At 43.3% G+C, this 26,610-nt stretch overlaps 1 protein-coding gene across 4 annotated transcripts in view; it reads right to left on the bottom strand.

The window, feature by feature from the left end:
• Positions 1 to 25,307, bottom strand: part of VWC2L (von Willebrand factor C domain containing 2 like) — a 57,505-nt gene extending 32,198 nt beyond the window's left edge. For 2 of the 4 annotated variants that reach the window (XM_068138001.1, XM_068138003.1), the window contains exons 1-3: positions 24,521 to 25,306; positions 21,927 to 22,393; positions 1,712 to 1,841 (exon numbers count right to left, since the gene is read on the bottom strand). In XM_068138001.1, the coding sequence (XP_067994102.1) occupies positions 1,712 to 1,841; positions 21,927 to 22,337 (541 nt within the window). In that variant the 5' untranslated portion in view covers positions 22,338 to 22,393; positions 24,521 to 25,306. Of the gene's footprint in view, positions 1 to 1,711; positions 1,842 to 21,926; positions 22,394 to 24,520 lie in introns of all 4 variants that reach the window. The other 2 variants (XM_068138002.1, XM_068138004.1) reach the window with 2 other exon arrangements.
• Positions 25,308 to 26,610: the final 1,303 nt, after the last annotated feature.

Here is a 26,610-nt window from a genome sequence, read left to right as displayed (position 1 = left end):
AGTTGAGAGAGTCAGTCACTACACCATGCACTGGAGCCCCTTCAGTAGGTGGTTAATTTTGCTTCTGTTCTCCTATCCTCAATTGCCATCAGTAGTTGCTGCTTCATTCCCTTTACTCCTGGTTATTTGGGCACTCTGTTTTAAGAAAACAGATCCTCCCCACTCCACAAGGGTTGCTGGAATTACAGCACCAAAGGCAGTCAATCCCAAAGAGTTTGGTTACCAGGGGAAATGATCATGGTGGTGAAGGGTTGGTAGGGAAATCCAGCAGCTTCTGGACTTGAATGAGGTCACCTTTGAGTCAGTACTCCTGGGAAGTCTGAATGATGCTTGGATTCATGTGACATGATCCAGATGGGATGGAATCAGCAAGTGCTGCCACATACTGAAGGGGGAACACACACAAGCAGCATTTGTTTGGTGTTTGAGCTACCATGACAGGCATGGTGATAGCCAGTGTAACCCTGCCCAGTCATCAACGCAAGACATCAATCTTGTTGAGTGCAATGGGAAACCTCACACACCTGAGTGCAGGTTGCCATACCTGTTTGCTGAAGTTCATCAACAACAACAAAACAATGGCATTTCCTACAGACATTTTCTGCTTTCCATTTCAACAGAAACATAAAACACTCTAAATGCAGACTTTTCAGAACACTTTGGAGTAAAAATCATGGTTTAATGTAAACCTCAGAATTCTGCATAATATTTTCAGTATAATTTGCTAGACTGGTCTTAATTTTGCCAATTCCACTTCAACTCCTTGCCTTTTCTCTGTCTTAAAGAGCAGAAAATACATTGAAAATGTTCTTTCTTTGCAAACATTTTCATTTAGAGCCAAAAGCAACCATTGCTCTTATCCAGCAGCACTGATGTATGTAAGAGGAAATATACATGGACAGTGAATTCTGAGCACAAGAAGATGAATCTAAGTAGTGATTTCTTACATGATAAGAAAGCCATGAAGAGGTTTATGTGACGCTAGCTCACCTTTTAATCTGTCTTCATATCTACGTTAGGAGAAAGATGCTTTTCCAGAGACATATGTGCTTGTGGGATGTGATACGAGACTGAGGAGTCCTTCTTGGAAACAGATTTATTTTCCAAAGAGGTACTTTCAGTCATTCCAAAACCTTTCTTCAAAGTATTACTGAATCAGAACTCAACTCATGAAATAACTCCAGCAAGACAATGAGGGCCAAGACTACACACACAGACTCCTGCACACAGGTAACAGCGTTACAGGCTTGGCAGCTGCCTTACTGGCCTCATTAGAAGATATACCACTGATTTTGGTGGGTTTTTCCCTGGTCTTAATTAATAACCATTGGTTTCTTAACTTAAGGTCAGAGACCGTCTCTTTTCTTATATGTTAAGACTTTCCTATATATGCTTTCATTCATGACAGACTAATTATGAGAAAAAAAACAAAGATGCGAAATAATTATCACCAATATCAGGACTCAGTCTTATAAAGCCTTGCTCCAGTCAGCAGTACCATCAGCTTCAATGAGAAGAAAGAGGCCAGGAAGGGCAGCCTTATTTTTCAGTTTCCACAGTCTGACTGAAGCCCACACACAAGGAGAAGCAACAGCCCCAAAGCCAGCCTGTGCTGATGGGAGCGTATCTCCTGGCAATGCACAAGTAACAACATTTTAATAAAATCTTTCCTTTGTATCTCTTTGTTAAAGCCAATACAGGACTTTCTTACCATTTTTGCAGACAGGACAACACTGTTCTGGTTCATAGACCGGGTTGACACACTCGGGAACTGCGCAGTCTGCTACAACACAGTGAACTTCATTGCTGGGCTCGCAGCGACACCATTCGCATGGCGAGGGCTAGGAACAAATCTGAAATTAGCCCATTTCCTCCTGTAGCTCACAAGTTTGCAACATTTCTATCTTGCCACAAGATAAACACATCAGCATTCAGTACCTCTTGACTGCATTCATTCATCATGGGTAATACAAATTAATCTATAGGACAAAAGAGCACCATCTGAAATAGATGACCACAACATCAGAAAAACCATTGAATGTGGTACTTGGTTTTCCAGAGAGGGGGTGGAGCTTTTTAGCATCCATGAGGCTTTATGTCCCTCAATCAGAAAGGCCAAACTGATCTGTTGCTACCTTACACATCTGGCCAGAAGCAGAGCAGGATATTTTGAAGATCACAAGTGGTGGTTCATGTAAGGAAGGGAGGACAGGGTGATTCTTCAGGTCATATTCATATCTCAAGTATAGTAGCACTGCCAGCAAACCCCAAGCTGTTGGAAAGGTGCTGCTGGGGAAGCCTATCCATCCACCAAGTTCTCAGTATGCTTTCATTCCTGCTTTTCAGAGCAGAGGACAATAGTGCTGTTCTTTCAGGGGTATATTGTGTGTCTGTGCAGCATCTGCATCAGGGGTGTAGAAGCACTTCCACAACATGTTAATTGGACTTGATGATCTTAGCGGTCTTTTCCAACCAAAACTATTCTGTGATTCTATAACCATTAGTTCTGCTCCTGGCCCCACTCCTGCCTGTTTCAACAAGGTCTGTGAGCACTTCCCTCACACAGAATATGTAAATAATTAAGAGCTTGAATAACTCTGCTGAGGTCAGGGTATTCTGGATTAAAGCACCCAGCTAAGCAGTTTTGTTTCACTTCCAACAATTAAAACAGGAATATCTATCTACCTCAAAAAGAAAAAAAATAGAGAGAGAAAAAGGAAAAAAAAAAAAAAAAAAAAAGAAAGTAGAGAGTTGCCACTCAGCCTTTGAAAAGCTGGAGAATCTGTTGAAAAATAGAAAGGTCACTTTATTTTTAAGGCTCCCAGTGTTCTTATGTGTGCAAGTATGATGAAATATGCAACACAGTTGAGAAAGAATAAAAGGATAATTTGAAAAGAAAATAACCTCCTTTCAGTACCTGTAGGCTCAACACCCCAGCAATGGTAGGTCCTTCAGAAACACTTGAATGAGTAAATGTACATACTGGAAAACAATTCTGCTTTCTGTTTCATTGGTGGGAATCCGCAGCAATGGTAATTCCTCTATATTAGAACAAAAATTAGATGCAAAGGAAAGCAGGACTCATCCCCATGTGTTTCAGACCCCAGTGATGCCTCACCCATTTCTACAAGACAGATACAACCTGTGAGCACTGGTTCTGGCAGGTAAAAAGCTTTTCAGTTCACCTCTATGAAGCTCCATACATCTTGAGTCAAATAATTTATTCGCAGGAAATTCATTTCTACCTTAAAATGCACTAATTAAACCTTCCCTTGCTTTGTCTCAGCATCTGTAGTCTGTAATTCCCATCACCTCTCATTTGCTCATGGCATTGGCAATTTAGATAAAATCAGCACTACTTGAGCAAAGGAAGAAGTCTGTGGAGGTGGAATTCCTCTCTCTAATTATCTTTCCTCATTCAACCCTGCTTTGATTTCTGTCTGAAGCACCAGAAATCTAAATTCGTTTGACTGACGTTTCTTATTCAAGCCTATTTAATAAGAAGAAACAATACAGAAGAAAATAGACAGAACTATTTGCTGAGGGATCAATAAGAAAATTGCTGCTTTGTTTTTACTCATTTTAATCACTAATTATATGGAGCAGGAGAACTAAATCTTGTGATTTGTGGAGACTTTCACTGACATCTCCTTCAAGACTTGTCTTCATCTTCACTACTACACTGGCATCAATGCTAAGAAATGTGTGACCCATTTCCAGGACTGTGGCCAAATCTGTGGCTTGAAGATGATCAGCATAAGTAGAAGATGCCCCTGAATGACTCTGCAACTGACTAGATGAGTCATGACATATAGATCTTTTCCTTTTGTGTTGTTTGTGTGACTTGAAAATGACACTGTAATAAAATGTGATGTTGCCTGACACTGAAAGAAGCTTTTCAGGAGGGAGGAACTGCACACACTTAAAGAAGGAAAGCAGACCTTGGCGCTACAAGCAGCCAGAGTAAAAAGGCCGCTTTGGTATGAACAGTAACAGTTTTCTCAGCTACCTCCTCTTCCCCATCTTATCAAGTTCAAGGTACTTGTTCTTCCCTCTAGGATCTTCCTCTGTCTCGCTATTCTATTCAGTTACCAGTGCCCCTTAATGGTCTTAACTAGATGTTCACCTTTGTGGGTGACCCCAGCCTTCCTGTCCTCTTATGAATGTTTAGGAGAAGTCCTAGGCACTCCAGCTTCTGATTTACAACCCCCACACACACCCCAAGTACATCAACTTAGTAACTTTTTACTGTTGTGGCATCCCTGTTACTCACTTCTCTGGAGCCACCCTTTTTGTGAGGTATCTATGGGACACTGTCCTAAAAACCCTATTTACACAGGCATTATGTAGACCAAGCAGCAAAATGACAAACTGGGAAAGAGTGAAGAACAGGGTACCGGTGAAAGATGTCCCAAAGTTTTGTTTCCTGATTCTTTCATCACAGAAGTATAGAATCGCAGAACGGTTTGGGTTGGAATGGACCTGGAAGATCACTTAGTTCCAACACCCTGCCATGGGCAGGGGCAACTTCCACTAGACCAGGTTGTTCAAAGGCCCATCCAGCCTGGCCCTGAACATTTCCAGGAATGGGGCACCCACAATTTATCTCAGCAACCTATTTCAGTGTCTCTCCATTCTCACAGTAAAGAATTTCTTCTTTATATCTAATCTAAGTCCACTCTCATGCCATTCCTCATTCTATTCCTACACTCCTTGATAAAGAGTCCCTCCCCATATATCCTGTAGGCCCCCCTTTAAGTATTGGAGGGCAGCTATGAAGTCTCATCAGAGACTTCTTCAAGAAACAGAATTCCCTTCCTCAACCTGCTGGCTACGCTGCTTTTGATGCAGCCCAGGATGCAGTCACCTTCTGGGTTTCAAGTGCACATTGCTGGCTCATATTCATTTTTCATCCACCAATATCCCCCAGTTCTTCTCTGCAAGGCTGCTGTCATGTACCTAATTTGTTCTTATTTTTCTCCAGATCACAACAGTTACTTTTGTGATCAGTGGTGTTCTCACCCACATGCTGCTTCTTTGCTGGCTCTCTGTCCCAGTACAAGCACTGCTCGTGATGAGGAGTGTTCCACAGGATCCCTCAGGCAGCTCAGTCAGGCTTTGCAAGTCCCAGAATCTGGACTTGAAGATTGAGCCCCCATGGAAGAGGGATGGTCTACACTTTCGCAGTCACTGGAGTTCAAACACCAGCTAATATCTGTGCCTGAAAAGAAACTCTCACTCCTACAAAAAACAAGGTTGAAAAATACAGAGGGTTTCTGCCTTATGAAAGAGAGAGGATACAAATCAGAGGATATGCCATTCCCATGTGGACAATGTAAAGGCTTTATTGATGTCCCTTAAACTGATACTCTAGAAAAATTGTTAAGATTAAAGGATCATAAAAGGCTTGGTCCAGAAGATGATTTATTCACTCCACCTGTCCAAGGCAGCATAACCTAAGAACACTCTCTAGGGAAGGATTTGTTATGAAGGATTTTGACATGTTCATACAGAAACATTCTTCTCACCATTGTCCAAAAATAAAAGGATGTTTGTGGTACCCAGCCATAACATGGGTACACTTCCACACACCTGCATAGTCCCTACTGTTCAAGGCATGCTTTAAGCAATGGACCCATCACTCAAACCAGAAGAGCAAACTGGGTCCTTTTGTTGAAGGTGTCAGTACTGCATTTTGACTTGGGAACTTTTTATCCGGTTTTCACTTACAACAGAGGTGAGAGCACTAACCCTTAGAACTCTGTGGAATGATGGTCTTTGATATTATGGGGCAGTGCAGTTGAGGGATTTTGAGAACAGATGAAATGGGGCACAGAGCACAAAAGACCTCAGTATTAGCACTTACCCTGACTACTTCTTTGGACAGTCACTAGTAATATTCTTCACAAATCTGAGAGAAGTAGAGACACCATGGAAGCACAAGGATGTGTATCCTAAAGAGCCCTGTTTATAACCACACCTAAGATCATGTCCCAACTCCTATTTCTCTTCTGGACTATGGATCAAGGAGGACTGTGACCTTGGGTTTGGCTAGGAGAGCAGGTTCATTCCCTGCTTCTACAAGGGGACAGCCTCATGCTGCACAGCAAAGCAGCCAGAGGAAGCAGTCAGAACTCATACAGTCACGTGGATGGAAAACCTTAGTCTCAGGTGCTGTCAAATGAGAAACATCTGCAATCAGCAGAGTTTGTTAACAAAGAAAGAACGAAAATTAAAACAGAGAATAGAAAATACACATGGCTAATAAAGATTTTATGTGCATGAGCACATAAACTTGATAGATGATAGATGATATAAACAAACAAATGAAAAAGGCAGCAAAGGAAACAGAATGAAAATGAAGATACACCCTGAGCAGAGGAAATCAGAAAGGCAAACAAGATACTCTGTCTCTTCATCTTCACTCTGGCCCCCATAAACACTACCTCCCCTCTAATTTCATCCTCTTTTAGGAAGCAAACACCAGCTATGTAGGTGTTGTGATTGCTAGCATCATCCAGCTACTTCTCACAGTGATAAGGTGCTCACTCCCTTAAAGGTTTGGGCACCACGTAGGTCCTTCTTTAGCCAGCTACCAGATTTCATACAAACACAGAATCTTCACACCTGAGAGGGCTTCACTTGAGGGCTCCAGAAGGCCCTACAGGCATGCAAAAGGACTAGTGAGAACAGGCAGAGAGATGGCATGATCAAACAGTTCTTCAGCAAAAGAACCTAAAATAGTAATTGTTCCCAAACTTACTGGAGTGGTGGGGGAAAGAAAATGCAAATCCAGTGTCAGTGTCTGTTATAGCTTTTTGTAGTTGGAGAGATCAGAATCAAGCACATTTTTAGACCAAGGCAGCTGGTACAATCAGACAATTGATACACACAACTTCCAAGATTTTTAGGCAAGATCTTCCAAGAAGCTCCTGCAAGATCTAAGCTTTACTGCATCTGAGCTACCTCACCTGTCATAGAAATTCTCTTGTCCTGAATACTTACTGAACCTCACATGTATTTAACCCTTAGCTCATGCCTTGTCCACAACAGCACCCTAAGCCAACTCTCTGCTCCCCCAAACGTGTGGAAGACTTTTCTGTAATATGTAGGTTGACCTGCAAAAGCTTAATACTGAGTAGTAAGTATTCTCCTTGAGTGAATAGAGGAAGCATATACATATATATGAAACCTTATGATGCAGTCCTCCTTTTCCTTGTTTCCAATTAGGATTTTTCTGTCTACACATCTGCTTGTCAATCACCTCTTCTAGAGGTGGAGAGGGAGTAATTTATCTAAGACCAAAAAAACCCCAAAATAAACAAACAAAACAAAAACCCACCCACAAAAAACTATAACAAAACAAAACCAAAAAAACCCACACCAGAAACTCTGAAGATGGCGTCTGACTGATACTTTTTCTTTACCTTTTTGTTCTGCCAATCAGGAACAAATTTCCTCCCTTTTTGCTCTGCTGTCATATCCTCCAGGCTAACAGTGGGTTTGGAGCCCACTCCTATATGTAGGTTTTCACCTACCTCAGAAGAGATCTCAGACCAAGTTTCAAGGCTGAAGTCTCCTGTGATCAGCTGTGATTAACCCAGCTGACTTCACTTAGTCATACCCCTCCAGGTGCTGGGAAAATGGTGTTCATTTCCCAAGCAGCCTTCTGAGAACAAAATCTTATTTGGCACATCAGTATTTCAAGAGCAGGTGGACTTACATCATTAAAACAGACCTGTTACTCCTTGAGCCTTCCAACTCTATAACTGTAGATGCCAGCTCCTGGTTTCTTTCAGGCATGTTGAGCACAGTCGCTTCCTGAGACTTTGGACTTCTCACCTTTTTAAGAAAAGACTCTGAAATGCATGGTACTTTCTTCTTACCTGAGTTTTGAGTCTCATGGAATAAGGTTTACATCTTTGCTGGAGCTATCATACAGGCTGCTCAAAGCTGTCTCAATTTCTTGTCATTGCCCTCTAGCCATCTGTTCCGAGACCCATTTATCAGGATTTATTTGGCTCTTCTCTTCCCTTTCCTTCCTATACTGTCCAGCCAAGGCTGAAAAGGGTATTTGTACAAGAACGTCCAATAACCCCATGGCTGAAGACTCCATCTCATTGACAAGGTCCCATGAAGTTCTCACATAAGGACCGTGCCCTCACACTGTACTGCACAACAGCCCTTTTTTATTTGTACACTGCCACTTGCAAACAACTGCAGAGCAAGACAAACGTTGCAACTATCCTGTCACAGATACTTGGCACTTCTTTTGAGGAACAAATCAGAAATGCTTCTTGTAAGTGTTTACAACCACCTGATCATGTTGCAGTTGGTAGACAACTAAGCATTTTCTCAGGATTGAACAGACCTGCTTGAGGGCCTGTGGTCCTTTTCACACTCAAGTATGCCTATTTACAAAATAGGCAGAATGGCTGGAGACATCTGCTTGGTTGACTGGAATCTGAAGTGCTGTGCAACCAAGATTTACACCAGTGGGCTTGCTCTCTGAGCCCCATAGGAATGCAAGGATCCATCGCATCAGAGTAAATGCAGAGCAGATGCCAGGACTCTTGATGTCACTGCAGACCTTAGTCATGTTAGCTCATACCTCCCTTAAATACCAGAAAGGAAATGGTGCATATGTATATACCTTTTCTAGATTATGTTACAAAGGGAACAAATGCTTTTCATGGTAGTCTTCCTTAGCATGGAGTTGCAATGCTTCCTCCCTCTTTGAAAACAGGCTAGAAAAAGAAGTGCAAACCCCCTGAAAAGGAGGTGCCGGCATCTCCATTTCTACTAATGTCAAGGCAGTTTTCAAAGCAATGGATCTAAGCTGGTACTTCTTCAAACATTGATCAGTACCTTGCCTTAGATTCAGATCCACTATCTGTATCCACATACCACTCCAGCCTGAAGGTCCCCAGGGAGGACTGGATATGTCCCAGCCCTGTGAGTGCTGGAAGTCCAAGAAAAGGAAGGATGAAAACCTTCCTGTTGCAAATCTCTCTTATCTTTTAAGGAAATTGTGTGTCAATGTTCTTATGGATAATCAGATATAGCCTTCTCCCTCAGACAGGATTGACTGATACCATCCTGCTTGTTGTGGGTTAAGGCTGAATGCCTCTAAGAATCAGAGAGATGACAGTCCTCCAAGGGACTAGATAGCTATCAGAAACCATAAGCTATGTTATTTTATCCCATAAGCCCTGTATCTACTATAGAAGTGGAGTGCAGAGATTATTCAGCCCTTTTTTCCTGGCCTTCCATCTGCCTTTCTCTCTCCCCTCTTAGCACAGTATCTCTTGCAATGTGGGGGAGGCCTGCTGCCTGGTTGGGTTGCGATAAAACTACCCTGGTAGCGGAGCCGTTTAGGAGAGCTTGGGAGGGTAGGAAGGAAGAGTGGGAGGTCTGGGAGGGCATGGAAGTCTGCAGTGTTGAATGGGTCATGAACTGTAATGTGAACCTGGGAGTCTTGCACATTTGTAACTAGTGTAAATGGTTGTAAATATTATAGCCATTTGTATATACCAATTCTGGTGTGGAGTGTTTTTATTTTACTCCTTTTTGGGAGGGGTAAAACACAATTCTTCTGTCCACTCCAAGTTTAACTTAGACATCGCTCTGTGCAGATAAAACAGGAGGAAAAGCAGAGCAATGTGGTCTGTCAAAGTGAGCACTTAAATATCTTAAGAGTAGCTGTATCTTTTAATAACGCTAAGCACAATGGCAATTCTGATGGAAAGGATTTTTGTAACTACAGTTTTGGGTGGTGGATTTATTGGCAGGGAGCAAGAAACAGACAAAAGTTAAAAAGGACCTGATGAATAAAATCAGGGACAAAACCAGCCTCCCCATTATGGCAGAGGTGGGAATTCATAAACCAGGAGAGATGAATAAAAAAGAAACTGGGATAGCATTCATCAAAGATACTCCTGGAGTCGAAATTAGAATCATTTTCATTGTTATTGAAATTGCCTGTGATCTCAGGCAGATTAGCAGGAGATTGCAGGAAAGTTCAGAGAAAGCTTTCAACTGAGTAATTTTGCAAGTGCCAAACTGTGGAGAATGGGTTAGCCAGAGTGTCCCACCTGAAGGTGAGACTCAAATCAGCCCATTTCTCTTCTGGGCTGCTCACTTTGCCTTTTCTATTCAGCCAGCAGCACATAAGTAACCATGTAAATTGTGTTAGAAGTTTGGTAAATGGCTCTTTTTGTGTGTGTTTGTGTGTGCATGTGCACCAATACTAGAACTCTCACAGGGAAAAAAAAAAAAATCACTCATTTGGATCACTTACTTAAAAATATAAACCCCATCCATCCAGTTAGGGGATACACAGTATCGACTGCTACAGAAATGGCAATGACTTGGATTTTCCATAGGTGGAAAGTTGCTCAACTAAACAATCTGGTGAGTGATTATAGATGAGTACAAGCACTGAAAATGCCATCAGGTTGCAAATGATTTTGCAACACGAAAAAGACTGCTAGGTCATTAGATAATTTATTTGCAGTGAAAAACTGGAGCTATATCCTACTTCTATGGAGGACGAGCGATACAAAGGAACTGTGACATCCAAAAACTGAAAAATGTTTGCACCATACTGCATCAGCTAAAACAAGGAGCTGCTTTCCACAAAGCAACAGAAGTGAATACTGAGATGCTGTGTTTGTCAGGGAGTCCCTCAGATACATTACTAACACAAGGCTAAAATGAATGACAAATTTCTCACTCAGTGAAAAATACAAGAGAGACACAAATACATTACTGAAAACATTTTCTATAAATGGGGTCTCCATCCTATGCACAAAGCAGCCCCATCACAAGAAGGCTGAAGATAACTGTTTTCTTAGCTCTTCAACCAAAGCTCAACTTCAGTTACCCTTCATTTTACAGATTCACAGATTGCATTAGGTTGGAAGGAACCCCCAAAGATCATCTTGTCCAAGACCCCTACAGTCATCAGCAGGGGCATCTCCAACTAGATCAGGCTACCCAGGGCCACATCATGTTTCATCTTGAATATCTACAGGCACAGGGCCTCAGCCACATCCATGTTCCAGTATTTCACTACTCTCATTTTAAAGAACTTCCTCCTAATGTCCGACCTAAATCTATCATGTTCCAGTTTCAAACCATTGCCCCTTGTCCTATCACTACAAGCCCTTCTAAGCAGTCCTTCCCCAGCCTTCCTGTAGTTCCCCTTCAGATATTGAAATGTAGCTCTAAGGTGTCCCCAGAGCCTTCTCTTCTCTAGGCTGAACAGCCCCAGTTCTTTCAGCCTGCCTTCACAGGAGAGATGCTCCAGCCCTCTCATCTGTTCAGAGCTACAAAAGCCTTTGCAGCAGACTGATGATGAGAAATGGATTCAGGAGAAGGAAAGGCATGAAGACACTGTAATCCCCCCAGGTAATATATACCTCTTCTCAGCCCCAGACCATGTTTGTCCATACTTGAAAACATTATCCTTGGCATCCTTTTGTAAAAATTCCTAGGAAGCTACTAGAGATCAACAAGTCAGATGAAAGAGCAGAGTGCAGAAGATGGACTTTACCAGGCATATCCTGGGCCTTCCTTTGGTGATTTAAGATTGTAGTAGTATTTAGAGCTTTGTACTCACATATCGCTAAGTGCCGCACACCTTGATGGGTTTAAAAGGCTCCTGGAACTATGTCTGAATCTGGAGAGTGACTCCTCCATTAGCTGATGAAAGAGAGAGAGCCGCGAGCTGAGCCCTCACCCTTCTTCCACAGGAGATGCAGGTCTGCAGTCTCATGGTTGCTCTTCTCTCCAGAGCTTTCCATAACAATCTGACTTCGCATTTGTGACCACATTTTTTCCTGAGGACGCTTCCTTGGTTTGATACATGTCTCATTTTGTTCCTTGCAATAGTTGTCCCTCACCTACCCTGGGGCTGAGAGGACTGGGGTTCCTATTACTTTGGTGATAATTTTTATTACTCTATTTTAATCAGATTTTTAGTTCAGACACACCCAATGCACAGGGAATAGGATTCCTTCTGAAAGGTTACAGATATGACAGATGGGACTGTGGCTCCCACATGTGATGCACAGCCCTGCTTGGACAGAGACAAAATGTTTGTGCTTTCCATTTGTTAAGCTCCTTTTAATATCAAAAAGGAAATGAGCCCAGCTGGCAGATTCCTGCTCTCCATTCTCTCCCTGTTGGCTCTTGCAATGAAGGACCCTCATCTAGGAGAAAGCCTCCAGGGGCAGAGAGAAAGGAACCAAGGACATGGTCAGAAAGGTAATCCCTTTGTATTTACATTCCCTATACCTGAATCTGCTGCCTTCATCACTCACATCAAAAAGATGGGTGAAGGTGACAAGATCAACTCTATGTACAGATAACACATTGAATTTGTATTTAGGTGGTAGGCATAACACAACCAGCCATCACTAAGAGAAGAGATTTGGATATTGGTCTCAGTCCTCCTCCTGCAGTTTTCAGTCTGGATCATGAGATGCACTTTCCACAGCCACAATACACACCAAGCAGATTTACACCAGTGATAGATTTTGCCTGTGGCATTTCTACTCACAAGGTAACCAGATGATGACTGTTTGGCTGAGCTGAACACAATCTTTAAAGTCCATCTGCCATGTCTGAAGACAAGCTCCATGTGCTCAAGTAGTTGGAAATAATCATCCTGGCAAGTGACTCCTGGCTGAGTCGCAGCAGGCAAAGGAAGGTGAAAGCTCCTCTTGCTCTAGGACCCACACTGCAAATCTTCACACTGCAACACTCTCAGCCTCAATGCTTCCCACAGCTTTGCACCTCTTGTGCCCTAAGGGAAGGTGGTTCTACACCCTGGAACTGCAGTGGGAGCTCCTGTATCCCAGTAGCATACCATATGCCCTCTTCTTCCTCCTAAGGAGAATCTCCTTCCAGAAAGCTTTTTTTTTGCTCACTTCTGTCAAGTTCAGGATTCCTTTCCCTTCCAGCACTGGAGTTGGAGATAAGTGCCCATTACTGATCTCCACTGACCTGCTCTCTTGCTCTATCACCTTATCCTCCTCCCAAGGAAAGACATGCTGTCTGAATCCAAGTCTATGTTCAAGGAGTGATTAGGAGCTGACTTTCTTTTTCCTCCACATTGCTGAGGGTACAGGAGCACAAGGACTCTGAGCACCCATGATTACACTTACACACACATGCCCTTCTCCTTTGCTCTCTCCAAGCCCTGCTTCAAAGCCTTGTCCTGACAAGCAGTAAGCTGTGCTTGTACCAGTGGGTTAACATCATGTGTCTGTCAGGGTTTGCTGTGGTTTTGGTTTTGGTTTGGTTTTGCTGTGGTTTTGCTCCTGGGATATGAGACCAGTTTTCATTGCATGTTGAGAGGTGGGAGAGGGACAAACGCATCATATCAAATACTGATTTGCTCCTGGTTGCTTTCTCTCTCCATTAGCTGTACCTCTCTGATAGTCTAGCCTAACTTCTGACTTTCTGTCAGCTGACTAGGTAGATTAGGCTTCATGGGAACTCTCTTGGGCAAATCCTATCTAAAGTCAGACTCAGGCAAACTCCACAGAGGAACACCTAACTGGTACTGTACTTTACACCAGTGTAACAACCCTGTGGGTCACTTGTGATCCATGGAGCTGTAGCAGTTCTTAGCAGTGGAGAACCTGCCCCACAGAACAAAGCAGCTCTTCACTAGCTGGCACTATGGAGAAGGTGTTTTCCAAATTCTCCCATCTGCCCCTTACATTCAGCTGCTATGACTTAAACCCTCATGAGAAAAGCCAGCAGAATGTAGAAAGTTCTTGACCTCAGGGGATGTTATCACATTTGGGTACAAGCACAGGCTGGGAAGGATGTGAAATTAAAACAGGTTTGAGTAAGTTATCTGCAATGAGAGAATATGCTGGGCCCAGAAAGAATGTCCTGCCTGGGATGGTCATGGTTAACAGACAGAGATTTCCTGCTTTGAGAAGCTGCTCCAAACCCTAACACACTCCAAGCACACAAATTTCATTGTAATTCCCAAAGAATTACCTCTGAATTGTACCACAGAACAAAGAGTAAAGAAGCCTCATGCAACATGTATTTTTGTTTTGCAACTAGACTAAGCCTTGTCACTACATGACTTACCTAATTATAGTCTTAAAAACAATAACTAGGGTAATTATCTAATTGAGCATTATTTTTAATGAGCACAAATCTGCACAAAGCACATTCCAGCAGCAACAAACACACACCTGTGCTTCCCCTCGCTCTGGTAAGAAATGGTTGCCCGAGAAACTTCTCACCAATGATCTGTCAACATTTGTACAGATAACATCCTTCACAAACTGATGACCTGAGGACCTCACGGTCACTGGCTCTAGAGAAACATTGTGGGTGACAGAGACAGACCTGGCTTGGGAGAGCCAAAGAGTGAGCGCTTCTCTGAATGCTGGCAGGATAACAAAGTCTCAGACTTGATTTTACCACTCCTGGAAGGAGCTGGTAACAGTTGTATGTACTACACATCACATTCTCTTAACAGCATGACTCCAGCAGCAGCAGAGAGGAGGGAAAGTGCCAGTGTCTCTTCTCTGTACAGAGCTATCTCCTCTCTTTCAGTAGCATTCTGGACAGCCTTCAATTCTGGAAGCAAGCAGAGCCAATGGGCTATTTTCTGGATCAAATGACTGAAAGCCCAGCCATGGCTCTGGTGCTACAAATGGTTGGCACATTAATTCCTGTGTCATATTTACTGGAAAAAACCCAATTCCTTGGGCTGACACATACAGTCCAAATTGAGCACTGTGCTCCCACACCCATGCACTGTGATTAACACATGAGTGATTTTGAAACGTGATGATGCCTCAAGTTTTGGGCCTCATGTATTTCAATGGGGAGTTCTGAGAGAGTGTGTTTGCAGTGCGGGCAGCATCACTGAGCTCTGAGCTTTTGAGACCTTTAGGTATTACCGCAATCTTGGGGAAACAACAGTGTGGACTTTTTGTAGCCAAATTCTTCTTTCACCTGCTGTAATAATATACTTGTGCATAATGTAATAAATATGTTACAGAATCAGTGGCTAAGTACATAACATCATTTTAAAGTAGGTATCAATACATGACATGCCTGTCTATTTCAGTCTGTTTTCCTGATAAAAATAATGACAGAAATACAGTAAGTCAGTAATTTCAGATTCCTTTGCATAGACATTGTCACTGTAATTTTGCCAGGAGGGAGACAATAGATCATACTTTTCCATCTGACTGATGTTCAGTTTCCCCTGTCTGATTTCAATGACTATGTTCTGTCTTCAGAGCTGGCATCGTTCATGGCTCCTTTTTATTAAAGCACAGGCACGTTATTGAAATGTCTTTTGTATTATGATTTTCTATCCATACGTGAAATTGCAGAACACACACATTAAAGAGAAAAAACCCCAAAAGCCTAATTTGTTTGAGTCACAGTAGAAAAAAAACAACCTGCTGCATGCATCTTGGACAGAAAAATGCCAGTGTTAAAATCAGGGGCCCATACTGGGCTGGCTTGGGTTAGTAATCAGTTTCTTGGAATCAATGAGTGAGGATCTAAAAACTACTAGTGATTTGGATGTCAGACCAGTGCACCACGAAAAGTTTTTGAAATGGCTTTGTTCTTGCAATGATTAGCTTGCTATGATTTGAGTGCTTCCAAGATTCACCAGGAAAGTGAACTGTGACATAATAGAGGAGAAAACTCAGGAAAGAACCTTCCTTTTCTCCATGCTTTGTTTTTCTCATGGCCTAATGCAGCTCTTCAGATTTAAGGTGTCATATCTCTGTTCTTAAGTTGACATAAACAGCATCCCCAGTCCAAACCTGCAGCTGGATGTATTAGGTTGGACTGAGCTGGAGTTAATTCTCCTCACAGCATCTTTCTAGTACTGTGTTTTTGCAGCAGTAGTTGATAGCATAGCAGTGTTTTGGCTACTGTTGAATAAGTATCCAGGCTGTGTCCTCTCAACATTTCCCTCCTCCAAGAGTACATCGAGGGGTGGGCAAGATCTTGGGAGGGGACATGGCTGAGCCGGCTGACTCAGACCGGCCAAAGAGGTATTCCATACCATATGATGTCAGCTCAGGTATAAGAATGAAGTGAAAGAAGGAAGTGGGGGGATTTGTCCATGGTGTCTATCCTCCCAAGTAACCACCAAGATTAGAGAGCCCTGCTTCCCAAGACCGACCATCATCCTGCTGATGGGAAGTAGAGACTAACATCTCTCTCTCTGCTTTTTTTGCTTCCACACAGTCTATTGCTGTTTGCTTATTAGTGTTATTAAAATTTCTCCTATCCTATTCCTGGCTTCTGTTATATTTTTTTCCCTTCTCCCCCCTGTTCACTTAAGAGGGTGAGTAATAGAGCAGCTTTGGTGGGCATCTGGCCTCCAGGCCAGGGCCTAACCACTACACTGGACAGTTAATGCCCCGAGCAGGACTGAAGGAAACTGAGAGTAAACCACTGTGCCACCCCATACACTGGATGGTTGCATGCTTCTTCCCCTCATCTTCCCTTTCAACACAGAGCTGCAATAAGTCCCTGCTTTTCACCTAACAGCATCATCCCCACAGTGTCCCAGGTGGTTCATTCATATTTGACAAGGTTGCACTCTCAGGCTGGGTAACTGTGATCAGAGCAAGGTTGTAGTTTGCACCACTTAGTTTCTATTTCTGGCATGGTTCTGGGGCTGGGGAATCACTTTTTGGTTTCATTGCCTCCTTTTCTCCAGCAGCAGAATGGACACGCTGCATGTCAGGGAGTGAGAGATGCTGGGATAGAAGCTGAAGACAGTCTTGCATGTGCTAATGCCTTTTGATGAGAAGTCTTATTTTCTTAAGTTATATTGAGATAATTGCATTAATAAAACATTTTTAAAGAGCATTAACAAAGGAGAAGGAGGTGCCACTATTCAGAAGAAAAGTTTTCCATAATGATCTGAGAGTTAGCATATGATAATGTTATGCTTATATGGTCCCTCATTTATTTTGGATTCTGATTATAACCTGAAGATCCCTGTTTGATCTGTGATGCCTGCTGTGCAAAGTGCTGCTCAAGAAGACACAAAGTCAGCAAGATACAGAAGCCTTAGCTGAAGGATTACAGATGATTTGTGGACAAACAAAACAACTTATGACAGAGTGGCAGGAAGCAAGGGAAAGAAAAATAAAGTAGAGCTCCAGCAGTGAAATCTGGCTCTTTTCAAGTTTGCCCTAGAATGAAGCAAAAATGTCCTTTTCCCCTTCTTTTTCAGTGTGGAGGCCTGCCCAAAGGCAAGGGGTGTTCTTCCATCCCTCCACACTTGTGCTTGATCCAAGAGGCAAACATTTGGACATCATCTAGGGACTTTGTGAGCAAGAATGGGTTTGAGAGCAGTGAAGATGGAAGGGGAAAGAACAAGGAGGTGAAGCCACTGAGAAGGGCAGGCAGAGGTTAAGCATTAGGAGAGCCAATGGCTAGAAGAAATTGCAGTTCTGTGCTTGGCAGAAAAGGCAGCCAGTGAAGATGTCCTCGGTACTCAGAGCTGTATCCAGGCTCAAGTGCACAATGGCAGGTAGAAGCTGCTCTTCTGACATGAATGTTACCAGGAAGGCTAAAACTGTGATTCCAAAATCTTTCATGTTCCTACCCCAAAGGATAACTCACCCAATCTACTGCCAGGCAAATGGAGACATTTTAATGTATGTGGCTAGAAAATTTCTCCCACTCACTTTGGGAAGGATGGCACCACCAGACAAAAATCCACACCACTGGGACTCACTGTCTTGCAGGAGAAGAGAACAGCTCCTGCATGTATGGTCTAAAATGAAGAGAATGTTTCAAGATGTTGACCTGACAATTTCTTGTGAACTGACCATTCATTTCCTAGCAAGGGTATTTTGCTACATATTCATACAGGTCCATAGAAGCTTAGTCTCAATATGGCTGCATGGGGTGGTGAGAGACCTAGGAAGTTCAGAAGTGATTAAGGACTTTTCAACCTGACAAGCTAATCCTCTCCAGCTCCTAACAATGGCTACAAACAGACCTTACCGGCACTGTAAAGCGCATTTCTCAAATAAGGGTAGGCGTGTGCTTTTCTGTCAGCAAGTTATGCAGAAGAGTAAAAACTAATCAGCACTTAGAAGAAGTTGTCTCACTGACATTTGCACAATTTCTCCATAAGCTGCCAATGAACATCCATCACACTGGCAGTACACTGTCTCCTTAAGTTTACATAAGCTGCTGTCTGGGAACATTCATTTAAAACACAACCATGTGTACTCAGAATAAGGGAGACAGCTCTCTCCGGGTTGTTATTTGCTTGTTTTCTCTCACTGGGAAAAAAAAAAAAAAGGGGGAGGGTTAACAACCTCCCTGAAACATCTCTGCTACATTCAGCCAAGCACGAAGCACTTAGGACTTAGACCTTAACCTCCAGGACTGAAATCAAAACATGGCTGATGTGTGGGAGAAAAAACAAGCTGCTAAGTGACCCCAAGAGTCCCTGTAAGATCTCTCTGGAGAAAACAGACTGCCTGAGACTTGCAGCATTCTCCACACCTTCCCTGCAGACACTGCAGCTGCCCATCACCCCACGTTTGCCTCTGAGAAGGGTGAGAGGAGAATCAGGAAAACAGATTTGAGGCCAAGAAAGAGAGAAATAGAAAATGAGATGGGAAAGAGATAGATGGATCCCAGTAAAAGGCATCAGAGTCACCTGTTCTCCTGTGGATTGCCCCACAGGACTCAAAATCCTGAACACCAGACAGCAATTTACATATTAAAGATGTCTGAGTCAGATCTTGATTCACATCGGAGGGTACCATGCTGACCTTTTCTGTGAGGGTTTCCAGGTGGAACCTTAGCCTCATCAAAAAGGGGGGATAAGACCCAGTCAAAGGGGGGGATGAGACAGGCTCTCTATGGGCAGCTTAGACACATAATCCACAAAGATCTCCAGGATCTGTAGCAGAGTTATGAAGATGCTACATGGGGGTTACTAAACCATCTGTCAGGGCCACAAGCTTTCACAAAAGAATACAATAAAAACTGCTAATGGGTTTAGGTTTACAGATGAAGTTCAGCTCAGCATTTCATTTGCACATGTTAACAATTTAGGGGCACAAGCATAAATATTTGGACAGCTGTCTAAGCTAGATGGCTTGTTGTCATGTTTATATTTTGTGCTTATGACTGCTATGAGTCAGGAAAATCAGGGGCACAAGATTAGTCCACTAGAAGAAAGGTGAATATTCAAGAAATGGGTCTTTGTAACTACTCCTTTACCCTGGGACAGTCACTGCCAGTGGTAAGGAGAAAAAAAAACCAACAAATTAAGTTGGATCTAGTTGTCTCACCCCAACCTTAAACAGAAATGTAGAGACAAGGCATGAAAATGCTCCCAAATGGAAACCTCCCACAGATAGTGACATCCTAGAGAAAAAAAAAAAATCTCCTAGAAAAACAAAACAAAACAAAACAAAACAAAACCCACCATAATTCATGAAAGATCAGGTAGCTGAAATTTCTGCAATATGAATCAGTCCTGGAACACACACACATACATACATAGACACATACTTGCAAAAGGTTTTTAAACGGAGGCTAATTTCAGCAGTAACTAAGCAATGACAAATATTTCTATGGATGATGATTTGGAACCTTCATATTATCAAAAGTAAGTCAAGCAAGAGAAAGGGTTACAAGTTCACATAGAACATGTTCCACCAAAAGTAATCTGGATTTGATACAGAATGACTGGAGAAAGACTTTCTTCTTTAACTTCAGAGTGTGTGGAATGGTCTTGAGAAGTTTGCAGACCTCATAAATTCAACAGGACAAAGAGTGGAGCTCAGAGCTTGTAAACTGCTCAGAGCCTATGAACTGCTCAGAATTGCATTTGTGGAGATAGCAGGTCAAGTCTTTGTTCTGTTGAAGTGAACAGCAAAATGCTTGGATGCTTCAGTGAAGTCAAGATTTCACTTTATAGCAGCAGTTTCCTGAATCTTAAGTTCTGTCTTCCCTGTAGCATTTAGAAGTCACAGTTCACAGGTGCTCCTTTTTTTCCTCTAAAACACCCAGAAAGTGCACACTAATCTTCCATTCCCCGATTCACATTTTTTTCTAAGTGAACACACATATTTCCAAAAAATCAGTTTCCACCCTACTCCACAAGCTATTGAGCTCTCAGCGAAACACAGGTACAGGTCAAAAGCTCAACTGACAACTAAATTAAGTTTGAAGAATCTCACATTAGTGTTGGACTGAAGGTTACCATCTGTGAGAGTGGTGTGCCACATTCTGCTTTGTTTTTCTCAGAGGACTCTGGAACTTCACTTGCCACCCAACACCCCATAGTTTTTGAACAGAGCACACAAGGAACCAGACTGTTCCAATGCTCTCTAATAGCCTTTTCCCCTTAAATTCTGTTTCTCTATCCTTTATTAACAGGGTACAATTATTTCTTTTAGGAAAGGTGATTAGTACATCTGTACTTCATTCACATAAAAAAGACACAGTAGAGGGAACATCAATCTCCTTATTCTTTCACTAAAATATCTCCAAAAAGAGTTCTTACTAATGGTCTTAGAATCTTTCCAAGAAGAGCCCTTGTAACTCTCACGTAGGAACCTGACCATGTGTCAAAATTACACCTAAGTGGGATATTTCACCATCTGACAGCACAGCAGTTAAAATGAGACCACTGAAGCATGATGGTGGGATGAAGATGGGCTAAGCCTTACCAGGGCAAGATGAAAGCACTGTTTAAGTGGTTCATAAGAGCAGGGGCTTCACATTGCACAGGAAAGTAAAACAGAGAACAAGTTGATCAGGATGGGCTCAAGGAGATGTTCCTCATACACGTTTTTGCCTTGAGTCTCTGACATTAAACTGTAAGCCCATACTGAGTGATTGCAGTTACAGATGGACAGAAAGAGATGAACATAAACCATACAGGACAGAAGAAAGGAACTAAATAGTAGCTTCACTGAAAATGAGAGTATCTGTGATCTGCATTACTGAGAACTTGTGAAGTACACAGACCCCATATGGAAGTATTTTCATTGTCAAAAAAGAAAATCGATTGGCAAAGTGTATAATGAGATTGGGCACACAGCCATGAAGAGTTATATAGGCTTTGGTTAATCATGGAGGTATGAATTTTAAAGCCACGTGACCTGAGAGAACAAGCCCATGTATACCTCCTGCCTTTACAGACGCTGTTCTTCATTGTGAAATGCTATTTTCCTTAGCAGAATTGAAAACATGCAATGAAACTCATTAGAATGAGAGATGCAGGTTGTGTAAAGGGTAATGGGTTTTGAAAATCCAGTCATATTTTTAAGATATATTCCAGAAGGTTTTCTTTACGATATTCCTAATAGGAACTCAACCATGACAATTAAACTCCACACTTCTCATTCCTTCAGATGGTCCTCTGCCTAAGAATTCACCTTCTGCCACGCTAGACAGCCTTATCACAGCTGAAATTAAACTATTAAATATCACTTGCAATCTCCTTATTTACATTCTCATGCAGGTATAAGTAACAACTTTCAGTACCATGCCATCAATTTTTGCTACCCAAATTGGAAAAGGGGTTCTTAAAGAGCACTTGGTACTGGTTTGCCACCATTTTCAAAGACACCATTGGCAGTCCAGCTTGATTCATGCTATAAGCAAAGGAGGAGGTTGTCCAGAGCAGCACATTCTGAGGACTGCCATTTTGCATGGGAGCTTTGGACTGGCCACCTGCCCTCACACAGAAGGGAGGAGGTGTCAGCTCTTACCTTTGTCAGACCTGCATCACAGCTATAAAGGACTTCAGCTCAGCATTGATTAACAGCAGTAAGCAAACACTGAGTGCTTCTCAGAGTCCCCAACAGAAATAAAACTCCTATACCACACCAGTACTAAATACTTAAGAAAGGGTTTCATACCTTAAATTCCTCCAATATTTTGTAATTTTTCCCATGATATTCACAAAAGTTTTTCACTTCTTTGCATTCTGGACAGCATCCATTATGTTCCACTTTTGTGCACTTTGGGTGGATTTTAGGGCATTCTGGTTGATCGCAAACAGGTCCATCCTCGGTACAGACACAAGGACAGTTGGAATGTCCCGGAAAAAATCGTTCTCCTAGTTTGTACACAAAGCCACTGTCATCCACACAGCCCTTCCCTCGGTAGTCATCAAAGATCAGATTGTCATTACTGGAGGTTTGGTCCCCTTCATCGGCAGGGTAGTCTTCATGACTGATGGCAGCTGGAGTGACCAAAGCAGGGATTACAAACAGAAGTATCCAGGCTTCATGGATATGAAGAGCCATCCCCCTCCTCAGGTTCTCCATGAGATCTCAATACCAGATTGAAACAGCTGCTTCCATAGGGAGACCAGTGTTGTGGTCTGAAAACAAATATTTTTAAGTGAGAACAAACTCAAAATTGTAAGGAATACTGACTTACAAAGGTCATAATTTCAACCAGCATTCAAGAATAAACCAGTGCTTTCAAACTGCTCTATCACAGTTTCATTCATATTGTCTTCTCAGTTAAAGAGAATAAAGTATGTGAAATAAATAACTTAGATACAACATGCCTCTAAGCATACACCCACAAAATATCTTTACAGAAATGCTGGTTCACAGAATCATTTCATTTTCACTTCCCTCATTTGTGAAGTTCTGATGCACCAGAAATTAAAGTAGGTGCCTGAAATCACATGGTGATAGGCAGCTCAGAAGGGATTTGAACCCAAGTTTAAGCCCAGTCTTTAAATCCAGTCTTAACCTCCTGCCACTGTCCCTCTGTGATACATCTGCTGCACAGTGCACTTCACTAAACCGAGACAGAAAACCTGAGTTGAAAAATGAGATTAACATAATTTGTAGGTAGATCAGCATCCAGTATGAAAGATGGTGCCAGGTTATACTTGGTCTGCGAGAGGTGGAATAGTACAGAATGTTATGTACAGCATACATGAAGAGGAAGATGGACTACTTGGGCTACCAAACCAGGCCAGCCATCAGCAGGTGCATAAAATCCCAACAGCAACAGAGATGTAATTCACCTTCTCCATTATTCAGCGTTTCAGAAATTCCCAGAGTGAAACGCAGAGAGCAGGATGTTAACTGCCTGTGTAATGCATGGAGCTGCTGAAGTGTGTCTGGCTCATTAAGCTGGAGTCTTTCTAAAACTTTAGGAGCTATGCAGCACGGCCCGACCTTTGGAGAGCTCTGCTGAAGTGGTCGAGGTGAGGACTGACCCAGTGAGGAACAGGAGCTTTGCAGTGCCCTCAGGGAGAGGCAGCTCCCGGCAAAGGCTCTGTGCGTGTGCTGTGGGTGTGCTATTGGCTGCCCGCTGTGCCACATCACTGCCACCAACACATCGTCCTGCCTGCACACCCGCCAACAGCCAGTGACACCCCAGCACTAAGATGGTTTCTGACCTCTCTTAAGGGAACCGAGGCAAAGCATGACAGGGAACTTTTAAATGAGATGAAATATTTGCATTTAGGGATTGAGAAACGAGGGAGGTGGTTGATAGCATCATCCAAAGATGGACTGGTTGGGATCTGTATGCATTCCTTCTCTTCCTCTGTTTCCACAGTGTGCACACACACACGTACTCAGAGCGTATACAAACACGCATTAACCTAGACACAGAGGCAAACATGTACTCCCCCTCCCTCTCTCTGGGAGCAATTTTCTATATATTAGGATTTTTGGTGGACTGCAGATGTTCAGCAATTAAATCTCCCTTAATTGAAAAAGCAAACACACAAAAACCCCACCCCACCACCCAGCAGCAGGACAAGCTTTAATCCCAGAGAAACAGCTAAGGGATCCTGTTGACAAAGCAGTTTTTCCAAAGCCACAATAGAGGGAGACACCGGATATTACACAAGCTTTATCAAATTCAGAAAGATATCTTCTTAATTGAAGTACTAGCTACGTTTCTATCACAAGGACTATGCACCCTGCTACTACTATCAGCAGTATCTCTTGTAACATGTTGTTTGGAAAGCGAGTGATTCACGCAGCTCCGGCTGCTTTATGCATCTACAGAGCAGAGCATCTCACCCACCTAAACGCTACAGGTAGGTTGCAACATTGCAGATTGGTGAGCATTAAGAGGGGAGAAAAACAAAGCAGAAACAAATTAAGTAATTCACGTCTGAGCAAATATGGGACAATATAAGGGATCTGATGAAGTTTGATGAGAAAGCTCTCCAAATTATAACATTAAAAAGTTCTCCAAAGATGAGAAATAAGACCACTATATTTTGCTCCTGTATCTGAGCTGTCCCACAGCAACTCAGAAGCGCTCAGCTCAGCTGGAAACCAGACAGACTGCGGACGTCTTGCACGGGCAGATTTCAACAAGTAAACAAACGCTGCTCAGCTCAGAATTAGTTTACAGATGAACTTTCCTATCATTTCTCATCACCAGAGAAGCCAGGACCGTAAGTAAGTCTCCAGGTAAAACCTTTCCATCCGCCTTCCCTCACCCCGAGTGCATAATTCACACTTACCTAATCAGGCTCGATCGGAAAGCTGAAAGGGGTCACAGGCCAACATGGACTAAAAGGTTAGAAACAGATTAGTGAAAGCAGTTCCTCCTAATCACATTTTCAGTGTTGACTCACGGACAATTATCCCTTCTCCTCCACCTCCCACCGCAAAACAGGGGAAAGCAGCAGCCGTGCGACCACATGAGAATTAAGCTTTAGCCCGGCTCTGAGGATTCAAAGCAAGCAGCAGCGAGGCGGTCCGGAGGCAAGGATGCCGCGGAGAAGCCCCGATGCCAGCAGCAAAGTCATCACGCCGAACTTGGGCTGGATTTCCTCAGGTCTTCAGACGGGGAGAGGGGGGGGGGAGAGGGGAAAAAAAGCGTCTATATCCCCTCCCTATGCCCAGTGGATCTCTTGCGAGTCAAGCCGGGGAAGGAGGGGGGAAAGGGGGCTGGTTAGGCTGCAAACAGGCGGGAGACGGAGGGCGGAGGAGCCCCGCGGCCGGGCGAGCGGGCAGCCCCCGCGGCGGGACTCCCCGGGCCGGGCATGCCCGCTTTGCTCCGCGCTCTCCGCCTCTTATTATTAGAATTAATGTTTGTGAGGTGGAAAAAAAAAAAAAAAAAAAAGAAAAAGAAAAAAAGAAAAGAAAAGAAAAGATGGGGAAGGGGTAAAAAAAAAGAAAATAAAAAGAGGAGAATTAAAAAACCCCACCCCAGCCCCAGCGGCGGAGCGCGGAGGCGGGGCGGCGGCGGCTCTCAGCGCGGGCGGGCCGTGGCCGCGAAGCCGGCGTTCCGAGGGGTTTGGGCTCCCCCAGTGCAGGCCGCCGGGCCCCGCCGCCAGCCGCCCCCCCCTCCTTCCCTCAGCGCCGCGGTGCCCAACTCTCGCTGCTCATTCCCGCCGCTGCCCGGGCGCCGTCCGGAGCCTTTGCTGCAGGGAGACGTCCCCCACCGCTGCATTGTGAAAACTTCACATCTTGCCACAGGCTGGCACTGGGGAGGGGGCTGCCCTGTTCCCGTGCCTCCTGTTGTGCTATATTAAATACCAATCTCCTTGCAATTCGGCTGCTCTGTCATTAGGCGTCATTGTAAAGCTATTTCTCCAGAAACCAACAAAAGAGGTTCTGGATGTTCGGAAAAAACAGGATGGTAAGAGAAAGAGGGAGAAATTGGGGATGCTGTTTGGATAAATGCAGAACAACACTGCTTTGGGGTGGTCATTCCCACTGCAGACATTAACTATGAAAACACTAAGCCCTCACTGCTGTGCTGTCAAGATACGGCTTTTCTCTTAACACCTTGAGATTAAGATTACTCCTCCGGTCCGGAGACGAATGGTACCCTCAGCACCTCTGGAGAGCAGCCTGGTGATGGAAGAGAAGGCTGTGCACTTGGCCGCTGTGGCCACGCAGTCTGGAGAGCTGCCCGCGCTCCAGTGGCAGAACCTGAAGGGATCCATCACTGTTCACCAGAGCCACCATACAACCTGGAATTCAGAGGAAAGTTACTGAGGTTTGCAGAGGCAAAGGGAGCGGCGCCAGGAGTTTTGAGATTGCTGTTGTAAAGATGAACGTTTAAACATGCATAGTCATGCTTTCTGAGGTAAATTATCAGGAAGTTGGACAGATCAATAATAATGAAATTGGATTTTGAAGCGATTAAAGAGAATCTGGAGGTCCTGCCATGTTACTTATTAAGAGCACAGCTGTTTTATTATTCAGAGGCATATTCTGACACGCAGACTAAGCACTGGAGAAGTAGAAGCCCTTCTGATATCTAGAGATATCAGCAACAATATGCTGTCTTAACACTGCTTTTCTTTTACAGCTTTATAAGAGGTGAAAATGACGGTGTTCAACTGAATTTCATTGAGATCGTACATCTAACTGAACTAAGTGCCTTGCTCCCTTATATCCCTATGGATAATACAACAATAATCATAGGTATAAAATTGAGTCTAACCATAGAAAAAGAGAAAGAAAACTTCAAGAAGCTCCCAGGGAGGTGGTGGAATCACCATCACTGGAGGTGTTTAGGAAGAGACTGAGTGGGGTGCTTGGTGCCATGGTTTAGTTGATTAGATGGTGTTGGATGATAGGTTGGACTCAATGATCT

The sequence above is a fragment of the Melanerpes formicivorus genome, unplaced genomic scaffold (genome assembly GCF_026170545.1).
Source record: "Melanerpes formicivorus ecotype bairdi unplaced genomic scaffold, bMelFor1.0.p_v2 SCAF_5, whole genome shotgun sequence".
Lineage (NCBI taxonomy): Eukaryota > Metazoa > Chordata > Aves > Piciformes > Picidae > Melanerpes > Melanerpes formicivorus.
This window is presented reverse-complemented; position numbering and strand designations above follow the sequence as displayed.